This window comes from Rutidosis leptorrhynchoides, chromosome 4, assembly GCF_046630445.1.
Source record: "Rutidosis leptorrhynchoides isolate AG116_Rl617_1_P2 chromosome 4, CSIRO_AGI_Rlap_v1, whole genome shotgun sequence".
NCBI classification, from domain to species: domain Eukaryota; kingdom Viridiplantae; phylum Streptophyta; class Magnoliopsida; order Asterales; family Asteraceae; genus Rutidosis; species Rutidosis leptorrhynchoides.
The window spans coordinates 602,221,742-602,239,095 of NC_092336.1; the positions used below are offsets into that span (position 1 = coordinate 602,221,742).

Here is a 17,354-nt window from a genome sequence, read left to right on the forward strand (position 1 = left end):
TAAAAACTACACTACTGTACGATTAGGTACACTGCCTATAAGTGTTGTAGCAAGGTTTAAGTATATCCACTCGATAAATAAATAAATAACTTGTGTAAAATTGTAGCATATTTAATAGTATTTAGTTATAAAAATAAAGCTATTTCATATACACCTCGCACAGCATCAAGCACTAAACAATATTAAAAAAACATCCAAAATTGAAGTAACCCAAACTGAACATAATATACAACGTATTTTGTACATACTAAATTGATGAAACCTAAAACGAAATTAAACAATGATCAAACCTTTAGAAGCTATACGAATTTGAGAAAAAATCAAACGGATTGCTCAACTGAACAAGATGTGTGAATTTGAGAAGAAATCAAACGGACTGCACAATTGTACATATATAATACTTTAACTAAAACTTAAGATATACGACATTGTACAAAACAATTGAACATAATCAAAAAAACTATTAGAAATGAAATCATACCTTTAGAAACGGTGCAAATTTGAGAGAAAACAAACAAATTGTACAATTGAACAAGGGGTGCGATTTTGATCAAATTTGACTTTGATCATTTTCTCTCTATTTTTACCGAACTTTGACGGTATACAAAATAGAGTTACTTTTCTAATACAAAGTATTTCTATTTCTATTTATATTTATACAAAAATCCTTTACTATCTCTTCAAGAACACGAGAAAATAATACTAGAATGTTAGTTGTACGCGATATTTCTTTTTTTATTATTTTATAAAGATCCATTTATTATCTATTCAAAAAAACTATTATTGTTTTGAGATTTTTCATTTGCAGCTGTCGTTAAACTCATAAAAGTATTTTACAGTAATATAATTAAATAAATATAAATATAAATATTACTCCTTATATATATAAATATAAAACTTTACTATATATGAAAAGCCTTTTACAAATATAAATACGCGCTACCCCAACAGCCTTTCCTTTTAATATCTCTGTTTATTTGCTCTTCAAGAAACCTATTGTTGTTCCTTGTACACCATCCATCTCCGGCGACAAAAAATTTGTAAACTCAAGATGCCGACTGACATTGAAGACGAGATCAACGACGAGAAGAACCTTAAACCTCTTGATGAACATGATATTGCTCTTCTCAAGACTTCTGTAACCAATTTTCCAGTTATTCATCGTTCTTATTATTCCATTGTATTAACCAATTTTGATCTTTGATTAGTTTCTGTTGTTGTTACTATGTTAGATCATGCCTGCTTCTTTCCTGTGATTGTTGTTGTTGTTTACTATCCAGGGTTACAAAATTCAAAAATATAATATTTGTTACTCTATTACTATTAGATAAGCTTTATCTATTAATCTAATGTTAGTTATCTGAATAAAATGTGTGGATATATGAATAAGGTGGACTTAAAATTCTTTTTAGCTGTGGGTAATTGTGCGAATTTGTATACATGAACTTTAACATTTGTTATATGTTATTCAATGGCAAATTACTTTGCAAAGTGGTCAACTTTAGTGATTAAACCCTTTGGTTTATGTTATGGTTATTTAAGTTTTTATATGACTTAATGAAAGTGTTTTTGCCCCTAACTTGTATACAATGGACATTTCAACCTAATTAATTTAATACAAGGACTTTAATACCAGACGGAGTTAGATAATTATAATTATCTAAGTGGACCGTTTTGCAAATTACAACGCTGTTTGCAATTTCCAATTTACAATGCTGTTTTGTAAATTGATAAAGGAAGGGCAGATGATATTGCTATTCTCAAACTAATACGAGACGATTCTTCATGTAGGGATTGGGACCTTATTCCATCAACATTAAGGAAGCCGAAAAGGATGTGAAGGACAAGCCCAAAAGGATCAATGATTTATGCGGTATCAAGGAATCGGACACCGGTTTAGCTGCACCTAGCCAGTGGGTGCTTGATGAAGATGATATTGCTATTCTCAAGGCTTATGTAACCAATCTAATCCCTCCTATTTTCCTACAATATAGTTTACTTTTTTCGATTTATTCATCGTTCTTATTATTTAATTGGATGAAAAATTAGATCTTTTATCAATTTCTATTTTTATTATGTTAGATCTTTCCTCCTTGTTACTTGTTATTGTTGTTTATGTAGTACTACTATATAGGGTTGTAGAATTTGAAGATATAATATTTGTTACTGTATCATTTGACGATTGTTTTTAATCCAATGTTAGTTATCTAAATAAAATGTGTGGGCATATGTATAAGGTGGACTTGAAATTCATGTAAGCTGTGAAAGGTAATTTTATTGCCCAAACCTGGTATATAGTTGACATAATAAACCCAATTAGCACAAAAACTTCAATATCAGATGGAGTTTTATACATAATTACCTAAGTCGAATATTTGCAAATTACAATGCTGTTTGGTTACTTCAGCCATCAATTGTTTAGATAGAGATTAGTTACAAATTTGATAGAAGGAAGGTCTTTGTAGCTTCATGGTTCTATAATGATGCATGTATGTCTGCTTTCTTTTTCAAGAATATGAAGGTTGGCACAATCTAATTTCGTCTATTTGTCCATTCGTGTATTGATAACATATTTACCTTTTTTGTGTGAAATATTTCGTCTGTTTTGGGCACTAAATTTGGAGATTTCTTATACGGAGTATCACTTTAAACTAACACGCGTGGATTCTTCATGTAGGGGGTTAGATCTTATTCCATCAGCATCAAGAAAGCGGAAAAGGATGTAAAGGACATGGCCTAATGGATCAATGATTTATGCGGTATTAAGAAATCGGACACTGGTTTAGCTGCTCCTAGCTGAATATTATTCCATAATGTCCGTTTTTGTGTGTGTGTGTGTGTGTGTGTGTGTGTGTTTTTTTCTGTCTCTTCCATATTCTGGTGTTATTACTCGGTTTTATGTATGTAATGATCGATAGAATCAAAAACTACAACTATATTACAATATTATAACCATGTACTTGAACAGAACAATAACAAAGGGCTAGTAACAATTTTGTTAGTGCTGATGCTTCACAAATTATTCATAAGGTTGTTGTGGGCTCAATGTAACCGAAAAATTGTGTGGTTGTTGTGGCTAATACTGTATACTGCCTACCTACCTTTGATATGGGAAAACTGTCTTAGTGCAATTGTATACTAGCGATAATGCCAACCAGTTCGTGTTATTTACACGTTCCGACTAAGAACTAAAAATCACTTGCCAAAACCGGCAGATACTAGTAATATATTGACAAAATATATGTAAACAAGTGTATGAAATCTAAGGATAGAAACATTCAACTGAAAGTAAGACATCAGTGCGTTTTGTTTCCGAAATGTATGAAATGCCAATTTTGTGAACTAAATGAAGAGTTAGAAAAAAGCTCCAACATAAGTTGTTCGCGTAAAAAATCAAATCTAGCAGAAGTATAAACGCGAAAAAGTATTGCTCAGTTCCGCTGTGAATTCAAAATATCGAATAGATGTGATGACCCAATATCACAAGTGGCGCAGTACGAAAGCGACCCTTCCATTAAAATAAAAAGGCATGTTCTTATCAACTACACATACTCTATTTTAATACTCTAAAGAGTTGTGCTCTGACTCTCCATGTTGTGAACGTGTACACTTCATGGGACTTGATCTCTCATGCACATGTGCATGGACTTGGTATAGTATCCCACTTACCCATAATTTTAGGTGATTCCAAACTTGAAATTCAACAGCCGGGTAGAATGAGTATTTTTTTTGGACAGCTCTTAGGATCACCCAGGAGGACTTAACCACTCTCGCGTTCATCTCCTACACAGTTATACCCGCACCCCAACTGCGTGTCAAGGAGGAAACCCGCACCAATCTCATACGGGGCATGGACGGTAAAACCTCCCTCCCCTTTACCCCCAACACGATGTGGAAAATGTGTCATGGGTGGGGAACTTCATGGCAGAGATGAAATTGTGAGTTAATATGTAGCGAACGGAGGTTGAACTCCTGACCTCCTCTAAAGGAGACATGCCACCAACCGCTGAACCACATCACAACATCGGTAGAATGAGTATTTGGTTAATTATTCGCTTGCATAATCTTCCACCTTTTAAGGATAAAGACCATCACGGATCAACGACCTTTTTACATTCCTATCCATTCGCTATTGGTATTGTTGTTTCTATGCTATTGGTATTGTTGTTTCTATCAGTAGTGACCTTATGGTGTGTGTATTAAAAGGTAACACTGAAATTACCAAGAAGAACCCAAATTATTTTTGTGTTTATAAGAATCCAAACTACCATATTGATTAGATTTAGTACTCAAATCACCAAACATAAACTGAAACTCAAACCCTAAATCTGAAATCAACGACCTTCATTTACTGTTGACGTCATTTTCAAAACTAGCTTCAAAATCTCAGAAAAAACCGATCTGTTATGGATTATTTTCAAAATTAGGTTTAACTTCGGGGTTTTTTCCGGCTTCTAAAAATATCTAAAAGGAATGGGCGGGCAAAGGAAAGTAGAATATGAAATCAAAATATGCTTTGGGAGTGTTGAAATGTACCGTTCTTATTGATTAAAAACGTTCCATATTAATTGATTTCGTTGCGAGGTTTTGACCTCTATATGAGACGTTTTTCAAAGACTGCATTCATTTTTAAAACAAACCATAACCTTTATTTCATAGATAAAGGTTTTAAAAAGCTTTACGTAGATTATCAAATAATGATAATCTAAAATATCCTGTTTACACACGACCATTACATAATGGTTTACAATACAAATATGTTACAACAAAATAAGTTTCTTGAATGCAGTTTTTACACAATATCATACAAGCATGGACTCCAAATCTCGTCCTTATTTAAGTATGCGACAGCGGAAGCTCTTAATAATCACCTGAGAATAAACATGCTTAAAACGTCAACAAAAATGTTGGTGAGTTATAGGTTTAACCTATATATATCAAATCATAATAATAGACCACAAGAGTTCATATTTCAATACACATCCCATACATAGAGATAAAAATCATTCATATGGTGAACACCTGGTAACCGACATTAACAAGATGCATATATAAGAATATCCCCATCATTCCGGGACACCCTTCGGATATGATATAAATTTCGAAGTACTAAAGCATCCGGTACTTTGGATGGGGTTTGTTAGGCCCAATAGATCTATCTTTAGGATTCGCGTCAATTAGGGTGTCTGTTCCCTAATTCTTAGATTACCAGACTTAATAAAAAGGGGCATATTCGATTTCGATAATTCAACCATAGAATGTAGTTTCACGTACTTGTGTCTATTTTGTAAATCATTTATAAAACCTGCATGTATTCTCATCCCAAAAATATTAGATTTTAAAAGTGGGACTATAACTCACTTTCACAGATTTTTACTTCGTCGGGAAGTAAGACTTGGCCACTGTTGATTCACGAACCTATAACAATATATACATATATATTAAAGTATGTTCAAAATATATTTACAACACTTTTAATATATTTTGATGTTTTAAGTTTATTAAGTCAGCTGTCCTCGTTAGTAACCTATAACTAGTTGTCCACAGTTAGATGTACAGAAATAAATCGATAAATATTATCTTGAATCAATCCACGACCCAGTGTATACGTATCTCAGTATTGATCACAACTCAAACTATATATATTTTGTAATCAACCTCAACCCTGTATAGCTAACTCCAACATTCACATATAGAGTGTCTATGGTTGTTCCGAAATATATATAGATGTGTCGACATGATAGGTCGAAACATTGTATACGTGTCTATGGTATCTCAAGATTACATAATATACAATACAAGTTGATTAAGTTATGGTTGGAATAGATTTGTTACCAATTTTCACGTAGCTAAAATGAGAAAAATTATCCAATCTTGTTTTACCCATAACATCTTCATTTTAAATCCGTTTTGAGTGAATCAAATTGCTATGGTTTCATATTGAACTCTATTTTATGAATCTAAACAGAAAAGTATAGGTTTATAGTCAGAAAAATAAGTTACAAGTCGTTTTTGTAAAGGTAGTCATTTCAGTCGAAAGAACGACGTCTAGATGACCATTTTAGAAAACATACTTCCACTTTGAGTTTAACCATAATTTTTGGATATAGTTTCATGTTCATAATAAAAATCATTTTCTCATAATAACAACTTTTAAATCAAAGTTTATCATAGTTTTTAATTAACTAACCCAAAACAGCCAGCGGTGTTACTACGACGGCGTAAATCCGGTTTTACGGTGTTTTTCGTGTTTCCAGGTTTTAAATCATTAAGTTAGCATATCATATAGATATAGAACATGTGTTTAGTTGATTTTAAAAGTCAAGTTAGAAGGATTAACTTTTGTTTGCGAACAAGTTTAGAATTAACTAAACTATGTTCTAGTGATTACAAGTTTAAACCTTCGAATAAGATAGCTTTATATGTATGAATCGAATGATGTTATGAACATCATTACTACCTTAAGTTCCTTGGATAAACCTACTGGAAAATAGAAAAATGGATCTAGCTTCAATGGATCCTTGGATGGCTCGAAGTTCTTGAAGCAGAATCATGACACGAAAACAAGTTCAAGTAAGATCATCACTTGAAATAAGATTGTTATAGTTATAGAAATTGAACCAAAGTTTGAATATGATTATTACCTTGTATTAGAATGATAACCTACTGTAAGAAATAAAGATTTCTTGAGGTTGGATGATCACCTTACAAGATTGGAAGTGAGCTAGCAAACTTGAAAGTATTCGTGATTTTATGAAACTAGAACTTTTGGAATTTATGAAGAACACTTAGAACTTGAAGATAGAACTTGAGAGAGATCAATTAGATGAAGAAAATTGAAGAATGAAAGTGTTTGTATGTGTTTTTGGTCGTTGGTGTATGGATTAGATATAAAGGATATGTAATTTTGTTTTCATGTAAATAAGTCATGAATGATTACTCATATTTTTGTAATTTTATGAGATATTTCATGCTAGTTGCCAAATGATGGTTCCCACATGTGTTAGGTGACTCACATGGGCTGCTAAGAGCTGATCATTGGAGTGTATATACCAATAGTACATACATCTAAAAGCTGTGTATTGTACGAGTACGAATACGGGTGCATACGAGTAAAATTGTTGATGAAACTGAACGAGGATGTAATTGTAAGCATTTTTGTTAAGTAGAAGTATTTTGATAAGTGTATTGAAGTCTTTCAAAAGTGTATAAATACATATTAAAACACTACATGTATATACATTTTAACTGAGTCGTTAAGTCATCGTTAGTCGTTACATGTAAGTGTTGTTTTGAAACCTTTAGGTTAACGATCTTGTTAAATGTTGTTAACCCAATGTTTATAATATCAAATGAGATTTTAAATTATTATATTATCATGATATTATCATGTATGAATATCTCTTAATATGATATATATACATTAAATGTCTTTACAACGATAATCGTTACATATATGTCTCGTTTAAAAATCATTAAGTTAGTAGTCTTGTTTTTACATATGTAGTTCATTGTTAATATACTTAATGATATGTTTAATTATCATAGTATCATGTTAACTATATATATATCCATATATATGTCATCATATAGTTTTTACAAGTTTTAACGTTCGTGAATCACCGGTCAACTTGGGTGGTCAATTGTCTATATGAAACATATTTCAATTAATCAAGTCTTAACAAGTTTGATTTCTTAACATGTTGGAAACATTTAATCATGTAAATATCAATCTCAATTAATATATATAAACATGGAAAAGTTCGGGTCACTACAGTACCTACCCGTTAAATAAATTTCGTCCCGAAATTTTAAGCTGTTGAAGGTGTTGACGAATCTTCTGGAAATAGATGCGGGTATTTCTTCTTCATCTGATCTTCACGCTCCCAGGTGAACTCGGGTCCTCTACGAGCATTCCATCGAACCTTAACAATTGGTATCTTGTTTTGCTTAAGTCTTTTAACCTCACGATCCATTATTTCGACGGGTTCTTCGATGAATTGAAGTTTTTCGTTGATTTGGATTTCATCTAACGGAATAGTGAGATCTTCTTTAGCAAAACATTTCTTTAAATTCGAGACGTGGAAAGTGTTATGTACAGTCGCGAGTTGTTGAGGTAACTCTAGTCGGTAAGCTACTGGTCCGACACGATCAATAATCTTGAATGGTCCAATATACCTTGGATTTAATTTCCCTCGTTTACCAAATCGAACAACGCCTTTCCAAGGTGCAACTTTAAGCATGACCATCTCTCCAATTTCAAATTCTATATCTTTTCTTTTAATGTCAGCGTAGCTCTTTTGTCGACTTTGGGCGGTTTTCAACCGTTGTTGAATTTGGATGATCTTCTCGGTATTTTCTTGTATAATCTCCGGACCCGTAATCTGTCTATCCCCCACTTCACTCCAACAAATCGGAGACCTGCACTTTCTACCATAAAGTGCTTCAAACAGCGCCATCTCAATGCTTGAATGGTAGCTGTTGTTGTAGGAAAATTCTGCTAACGGTAGATGTCGATCCCAACTGTTTCCGAAATCAATAACACATGCTCGTAGCATGTCTTCAAGCGTTTGTATCGTCCTTTCGCTCTGCCCATCAGTTTGTGGATGATAGGCAGTACTCATGTCTAGACGAGTTCCTAATGCTTGCTGTAATGTCTGCCAGAATCTTGAAATAAATCTGCCATCCCTATCAGAGATAATAGAGATTGGTATTCCATGTCTGGAGATGACTTCCTTCAAATACAGTCGTGCTAACTTCTCCATCTTGTCATCTTCTCTTAAAACAGGGGTGAAATTATGTACAAGGACACTTGGCATAATTGATAACAAAGTATTAAAACCTTGGGTTACACGCAGTCGATAACCTGGTGTAATTATTAAACAAAGTATTAAAACCTTGTTACAGTTTAAGTCCCCAATTAGTTGGAATATTTAACTTCGGGTATAAGGATAATTTGACGAGGACACTCGCACTTTATATTTATGACTGATGGACTGTTATGGACAAAAACCAGACGGACATATTAAATAATCCAGGACAAAGGACAATTAACCCATGGGCATAAAACTAAAATCAACACGTCAAACATCATGATTACGGAAGTTTAAATAAGCATAATTCCTTTATTTTCATATTTAATTGCACTTCTAATTATCGCACTTTTATTTATTGTTATTGTATTTAATTGCACTTTTAATTATCGTACTTTTTAATTATCGCAATTTTATTTTATCGCACTTTTATTTATTGCAATTTCATTATCGTTATTTATTTTACGCTTTAAATTAAGTCTTTTATTTATTTATTATTTTACATTAGGTTTTAACTGCGACTAAAGTTTTAAAATCGACAAACCGGTCATTAAACGGTAAAAACCCCCCTTTATAATAATAATATTACTTATTTATATATTTGTATTTTTATAAATTAAAACTAATATAGCGTTAAACTTTGTTTAAAAGATTCCCTGTGGACGAACCGGACTTACTAAAAACTACACTACTGTACGATTAGGTACACTGCCTATAAGTGTTGTAGCAAGGTTTAAGTATATCCACTCGATAAATAAATAAATAACTTGTGTAAAATTGTAGCATATTTAATAGTATTTAGTTATAAAAATAAAGCTATTTCATATACACCTCGCACAGCATCAAGCACTAAACAATATTAAAAAAACATCCAAAATTGAAGTAACCCAAACTGAACATAATATACAACGTATTTTGTACATACTAAATTGATGAAACCTAAAACGAAATTAAACAATGATCAAACCTTTAGAAGCTATACGAATTTGAGAAAAAATCAAACGGATTGCTCAACTGAACAAGATGTGTGAATTTGAGAAGAAATCAAACGGACTGCACAATTGTACATATATAATACTTTAACTAAAACTTAAGATATACGACATTGTACAAAACAATTGAACATAATCAAAAAAACTATTAGAAATGAAATCATACCTTTAGAAACGGTGCAAATTTGAGAGAAAACAAACAAATTGTACAATTGAACAAGGGGTGCGATTTTGATCAAATTTGACTTTGATCATTTTCTCTCTATTTTTACCGAACTTTGACGGTATACAAAATAGAGTTACTTTTCTAATACAAAGTATTTCTATTTCTATTTATATTTATACAAAAATCCTTTACTATCTCTTCAAGAACACGAGAAAATAATACTAGAATGTTAGTTGTACGCGATATTTCTTTTTTTATTATTTTATAAAGATCCATTTATTATCTATTCAAAAAAACTATTATTGTTTTGAGATTTTTCATTTGCAGCTGTCGTTAAACTCATAAAAGTATTTTACAGTAATATAATTAAATAAATATAAATATAAATATTACTCCTTATATATATAAATATAAAACTTTACTATATATGAAAAGCCTTTTACAAATATAAATACGCGCTTCCCCAACAGCCTTTCCTTTTAATATCTCTGTTTATTTGCTCTTCAAGAAACCTATTGTTGTTCCTTGTACACCATCCATCTCCGGCGACAAAAAATTTGTAAACTCAAGATGCCGACTGACATTGAAGACGAGATCAACGACGAGAAGAACCTTAAACCTCTTGATGAACATGATATTGCTCTTCTCAAGACTTCTGTAACCAATTTTCCAGTTATTCATCGTTCTTATTATTCCATTGTATTAACCAATTTTGATCTTTGATTAGTTTCTGTTGTTGTTACTATGTTAGATCATGCCTGCTTCTTTCCTGTGATTGTTGTTGTTGTTTACTATCCAGGGTTACAAAATTCAAAAATATAATATTTGTTACTCTATTACTATTAGATAAGCTTTATCTATTAATCTAATGTTAGTTATCTGAATAAAATGTGTGGATATATGAATAAGGTGGACTTAAAATTCTTTTTAGCTGTGGGTAATTGTGCGAATTTGTATACATGAACTTTAACTTTTGTTATATGTTATTCAATGGCAAATTACTTTGCAAAGTGGTCAACTTTAGTGATTAAACCCTTTTGGTTTATGTTATGGTTATTTAAGTTTTTATATGACTTAATGAAAGTGTTTTTGCCCCTAACTTGTATACAATGAACATTTCAACCTAATTAATTTAATACAAGGACTTTAATACCAGATGGAGTTAGATAATTATAATTATCTAAGTGGACCGTTTTGCAAATTACAACGCTGTTTGCAATTTCCAATTTACAATGCTGTTTTGCAAATTGATAAAGGAAGGGCAGATGATATTGCTATTCTCAAACTAATACGAGACGATTCTTCATGTAGGGATTGGGACCTTATTCCATCAACATTAAGGAAGCCGAAAAGGATGTGAAGGACAAGCCCAAAAGGATCAATGATTTATGCGGTATCAAGGAATCGGACACCGGTTTAGCTGCACCTAGCCAGTGGGTGCTTGATGAAGATGATATTGCTATTCTCAAGGCTTATGTAACCAATCTAATCCCTCCTATTTTCCTACAATATAGTTTACTTTTTTCGATTTATTCATCGTTCTTATTATTTAATTGGATGAAAAATTAGATCTTTTATCAATTTCTATTTTTATTATGTTAGATCTTTCCTCCTTGTTACTTGTTATTGTTGTTTATGTAGTACTACTATATAGGGTTGTAGAATTTGAAGATATAATATTTGTTACTGTATCATTTGACGATTGTTTTTAATCCAATGTTAGTTATCTAAATAAAATGTGTGGGCATGTGTATAAGGTGGACTTGAAATTCATGTTAGCTGTGAAAGGTTTTATTGCTCATATCTGGTATATAGTTATTGACATAATAAACCCAATTAGCACAAAAACTTCAATATCAGATGGAGTTTTATAATTATAATTACCTAAGTCGAATAATTGCAAATTACAATGCTGTTTGGTGACGTCAGCTATCAATTTTTTAGATAGAGTTTAGTTACAAAATTGATATAGAAGGAAGGTCTTTGTAGCTTCATGGTTCTGTAATGATGCATGTATGTCTTCTTTCTTTTTCAAGAATATGAAGGTTGGCACAATCTTTCGTCTATTTATCCATTTGTGGATTGATAACATATTTACTTTTTTGTGTGAAATATTTCGTCTGTATTGGGCACTAAATTTGGAGATTTCTTATATCACTTTAAACTAACACGCGTGGATTCTTCATGTAGGGGGTTAGATCTTATTCCATCAGCATCAAGAAAGCGGAAAAGGATGTAAAGGACATGGCCTAAAGGATCAATGATTTATGCGGTATTAAGAAATCGGACACTGGTTTAGCTGCTCCTAGCTGAATATTATTCCATGATGTCCTTTTTTTTTTTTTTTTTTTTTTTTCTTTGTCTCTTCCATGTTATGGTGTTATTACTCGGTTTTATGTATGTAATGATCGATAGAATCAAAAACTACAACTATATTACAAAATTATAACCATGTGCTTGAACAGAACAATAACAAAGGGCTAGTAACAATTTTGTTAGTGCTGATGCTTCACAAATTATTCATAAGGTTGTTGTGGGCTCAATGTAACCCAAAAATTGTGTAGTTGTTGCTAATACTGTATACTGCCTACTTACCTACCTTTGTTATGGGAAAACTGTCTTAGTGCAATTGTATACTAGCGATAATGCTAACCAGTTCGTGTTATATACACGTTCCGACTAAGAACTAACAATCACTTGCTAAAACCGGCAGATACTAGTAATATTGACAAAATATATGTAAACAAGTGTATGTGAAATCTAAGGATAGAAACGGACTAGGGCTGTAAACGAGCCGAGCCAAGCCCGAGCTTTCTAGTGTTCGAGCTCGGCTCGTTTAATTTTCATAAAGCTCGAGCTCGAGCTCGGCTCGAATCGAGCCTTGATTTTTAAGCTCGAGCTCGGCTCGTGCTACTTGTTAAAAGCTCGAGCTCGACTCGTTATGAGCTCGTTTTTTTCTAAAAAGCTTAGACGAGCTTGAGCTCAAATAAAGCTCGGCTCGTTAAGTAAAAACTCGAGCTCGTTAAATTTATTTTGGTAAGCTTGTTATAGAGTATTTTAGTTGTAGCCTTGTAGGGCATAAGTTCATTCACTAAAGTTATATTAATATGCTTTAAATACAATATTTGAAAATATAAACGAGAGTACAAGATATACAATTAAGCCAAAATGATTCAAGCATGCTAAATCAAGATATACAAATAACCATTTCAAAACAAGATAAAAAAACTTGCAGTCTTGAAGAAACATTCAGTAATGAACACAAAGTTACATCAGTGATCAGACAATACTTCTTGATTTCGATCAAGTTCTAAACAGCCATTTCTAATCACTCCAAATGAACCTGCATTAAATATAAAAAAGTAACACATTATATTATATAAATTTCAAAGAAAACAAATTATGTAATCTTTAAAATCATAAAAGAATACATACCGTCACTGCCAATAATATAACAAACTTACAGACTCTTACGTAAATTTTATATAAAAAACACTAAAAATTTAACAAACTTACTACTAACAGTAAATAAGTTCTATCGTGTATAACCGTATAATTTGACATTACAAAATTATCATTGCTTCAAACCAAAACTATAGGCATGTAGGACAATAATTGAGTATGAAACTTCAGTTTATCAAGAGCAATCTTTGCAATTAAATCCATCGTCCTTCTTCAAGCATAAAAATACTATAGTCTATTAGAGTTCACGTACATGAACCTGCAGCTTGAGACAAATTATATGTAAATTGGTAAAGCTATAAGTAGAGTTATAAATATGAAGTACATATATGAAGAAGTAGATGACCGATTCTTACAATTGAGATTTAAACCAGCGGTTAAGTGATTTCTTGTTTAAAGTTTTCTGACTTTTTTGAGTGGAAGAGACGGATTGTGCAAATGACTAGAGACTTTTTATAGAGAGTGAGACTGGAAAAATATTAAGATGGTTAGAAAATGAAAAAATAAAATTGAAAAAAATAGATGAAAGTCGAATAGTTGGTGTCTTGGAAAAAGGAGTATATTTGAAAGGCTCAAAGCCTATTATATGCAGCTTCGATATTCGTGAAAGATGTTAGCGCATGCATTCTGTCATCATTTTGAATTTACTTATTGTTAAAGTAAAACACTAGTACTGGTAAACTAGTACAAATCGGCTCATTTAGTGTCCCTCATATAGACGCGTTCTTCAATCCACGCGTCTAATTAAGAAACATGAACACGTCTAAATGGTTAATTTTTGTTAAAAAAACCGGAACACGTCTAAATGTAAGTCAGAACACGTCTAATTAGAATCCTACAACACGTCTAACTAAGGATAACACCTCTTATTGGTAACCACGTCTTATAAGTTTTACCGGAACACGTCTATTTGACAACACGTCTAATAAGTTGTACCAGGCACACGTCTAAGTGACAACACGTTTAATTAACTTACCCCAGACACGTCTACTTTAGTTTGATCAACACGTCTAATTGTAACACGTCTAAATTACCTAGAAGGCACACGTCTAATTAGTTTAACACGTCTAATATGCTGATAACACTAACACCGTAAACAAATTAACAGGTTATGTCGGTTAACATTAACGTGGGTAGAAGAGATCAATTAGGAGCTAGTTTAAATTTGGAATGAATTTGATTTAAGGAATGAGTATTTTTCTCAAGAGATAAGTATGAATATATATTATAATACAAAAATAACTATAATATATATATATATATATATATATATATATATATATATATATATATATATATATATATATATATTTATATTTATATCTATCTATCTATCTATCTATTAACTTATATAAATTACAAATAATCAATATGTGAGCTAGTATATCAACACAGACCTAAACTAGTTCAATTCATACTACGAGTAAAACACAAACAAACAATACATGAGCCAAAATAGCCCAGCAACATCCCAAAAACGGTTGCTGAGATTGCAACTAAGATATACAGCCCAGTTAGTTTGTTATGAGATAAGCTACTTGAACCAATCTAAGATTACAGCCCAGTTAGTTTGCAACTAGGATTGCAACTAAGCTGTTTCGAAAAGATATACAGCCAAGTTACAACACGAGATAAGCACTCGGATTTCAAAGCCACTTGAACCAATATACTCTGGAATTCTGAAGTCTCCTAGATATCCACTCATAAGATAATATTTGTATCTCATTAACTAACATTGAAGTCTCCTAAATACATATTTCTATTTATACTCCGTAATTTATAGTAATTTATATTTATACTCTTATGTACAAATATAAAATATACAATATAATATAAAAATATTATATATAGAGAGAAGCTCGTTTAGGCTCGCGAGCTTAAACGAGCTCGATATATAAAGCTCGAGCTCGAGCTCGTTTATTAAGCGATCCCTAACTTAGGCTCGAACTCGAGCTCGTTTAGCCTCGGCTCGAACCGAGTTTTTAACGAGCCGAGCTCGAGTAGCTCACGAGTAGCTCGGCTCATTTACAGCCCTACATTCAACTGAAAGTAAGACATCAGTGCGTTTTGTTTCTGAAATGTATGAAATGCCAATTCTGTGAACTAAATGAAGAGTTAGAAAAAAGTTCCAACATAAATTGTTCACATAAAAAATCAGACCTTGTTACATTCCTATCCATTCGCTAATGCCTATTGGTATTTTTGTTTCTATGCTATTGGTATTGTTGTTTCTATGAGTAATGACCTTTTGGTCTGTGTATTAAAAGGTAACACTGAAATTACCAACAAGAACCTAAATTGTTTTTGTGTGTAACAAGAATCCAAACTACCAAATTGATTAGATTTAATACTCAAATCACCAAACATAAACGGAAACCCAAACCCTAAATCTGAAATCAACGACCTTCATTTACTGTTGACGTCATTTTCAAAACTAGGTTCAAAATCTGAGAAAAAACCCATCTATTATGGATTATTTTCAAAATTAGGTTTAACTTAGGAGTTTTTTCCGGCTTCCAAAAATATTTAAAAAGAATGGGCGAGCGAAGGAAAATGGAATATGAAATCAAAATATGCTTTGGGAGTGTGAGATAGGCGCGAGGAGTACGCAACCGAACAACCACATGGGCTTTCAACAGTGATAGCTGAACTAACCAGATGGGCCGCCCAAAACCTGAGCTAATATTGAAATCGGAAATCAACTTCGGACCCCCGACTATCCAAAGAAGGCAGACTGAAACGGAGGAGCAGAAAATGCAACACAACAAGGGGTGAACCAAAGGCTTGCGCAAAGGAAGAAGAATATTTAAAGTATAGAATGAAAGTAATTTGGTAATCATTTTCCACATTAATCGTCGATACAAAAAATCCTTTATATACAATTATAAAATTCTTTTATCTCTTCAAGAAAATAATTGCATGTTGAATATACTCCGTATATCTTTAATCCATCTATCATCTATCATCTATCTATCTATACTATCTATGAAAAGGCTTATTGCGTGACATCATTGTATAATAAAAACCTTAGCTTATAAAATAATTAAGGACACATGGCACAAAAATAGCACACCTTGCTTACATCATCAATTATATAAGATTTTAAAATTTTTTTTTTTAAAAAAGGTATTTAAAAAAAAAAACCGTATCCTGATTAAAGACTGTATCCTTGTACCCCTCATTATTTGTTGTTGGGAAGGTAAATACAGAGATATCAGGCACGCCATGTTCATATCGTTTCTTCCCTAAAAATTTACAAAATCAAAAAACCACATCTAAACATCTTCATCCTTCATTTCCCATCTTCATCAAACCCTTCACGATCTAAAAAAAACACGCAGCTTCTCTTCTTAAATTTTGTTCTTCATCCAACCTAAACCCTAAATCGCTCATCGCCACCACCACCATCGCCCATCGCTCATCGCCCATCGCCACCGCCACCATCGCCCACCGCCACCATCGCCATCGCCACCACCACTCCTACTAAGTTTGAGTTCAAAAATCAAATACCCATAATCTGAAAGGACCCGTCCTAATCCATCTGGACGAAGTCACCAACAACTGGTTCCATTGTGATGATCGACTCCAAAAACTGTCTTTAAAAATGAGCAAATGCACAGCGGAAAGTTTCTTTCATACCTGAGAATAAACATGCTTTAAAGTGTCAACCAAAAGGTTGGTGAGTTCATTAGTTTAGCATAAATAATCATTTCATAATTTTAATAGACCACAAGATTTCATATTTCTATTTCTCATAAACATACGTCCCATGCATAGAGACAAAAGTATCATTCATATGGATTGAACACCTGGTAATCGACATTCACAATATACATATAAGAATATCCCCATCATTCCGGGATCCTCCTTCGGACATGATATAAATTTCGAAGTACTAAAGTATCCGGTACTTTGGATGGG

The 17,354-nt window shown here is 32.3% G+C and overlaps 2 protein-coding genes across 4 annotated transcripts; both read left to right on the forward strand.

The window, feature by feature from the left end:
* Positions 1-988: 988 nt before the first annotated feature.
* Positions 989-2,764, forward strand: LOC139839502 (26S proteasome regulatory subunit 7 homolog A-like). Of its 2 annotated transcripts, none has more exons than XM_071829576.1 (3): positions 989-1,153; positions 1,792-1,956; positions 2,678-2,764. In XM_071829576.1, exons 1-3 carry the CDS (start codon positions 1,052-1,054, stop codon positions 2,738-2,740), a joined length of 330 nt encoding a protein of 109 aa, XP_071685677.1. In that variant the 5' UTR covers positions 989-1,051; the 3' UTR covers positions 2,741-2,764. The 2 variants fall into 2 exon arrangements, with proteins under 2 accessions (XP_071685677.1, XP_071685678.1); XM_071829577.1 differs by having other exon boundaries at positions 989-1,138.
* Positions 2,765-10,484: 7,720 nt separating this feature from the next.
* Positions 10,485-12,299, forward strand: LOC139839382 (26S proteasome regulatory subunit 7 homolog A-like). 2 transcript variants are annotated; one of them, XM_071829446.1, is made up of 3 exons: positions 10,485-10,643; positions 11,283-11,447; positions 12,162-12,299. In XM_071829446.1, exons 1-3 carry the CDS (start codon positions 10,542-10,544, stop codon positions 12,222-12,224), a joined length of 330 nt encoding a protein of 109 aa, XP_071685547.1. In that variant the 5' UTR covers positions 10,485-10,541; the 3' UTR covers positions 12,225-12,299. The 2 variants fall into 2 exon arrangements, with proteins under 2 accessions (XP_071685547.1, XP_071685548.1); XM_071829447.1 differs by having other exon boundaries at positions 10,485-10,628.
* Positions 12,300-17,354: the final 5,055 nt, after the last annotated feature.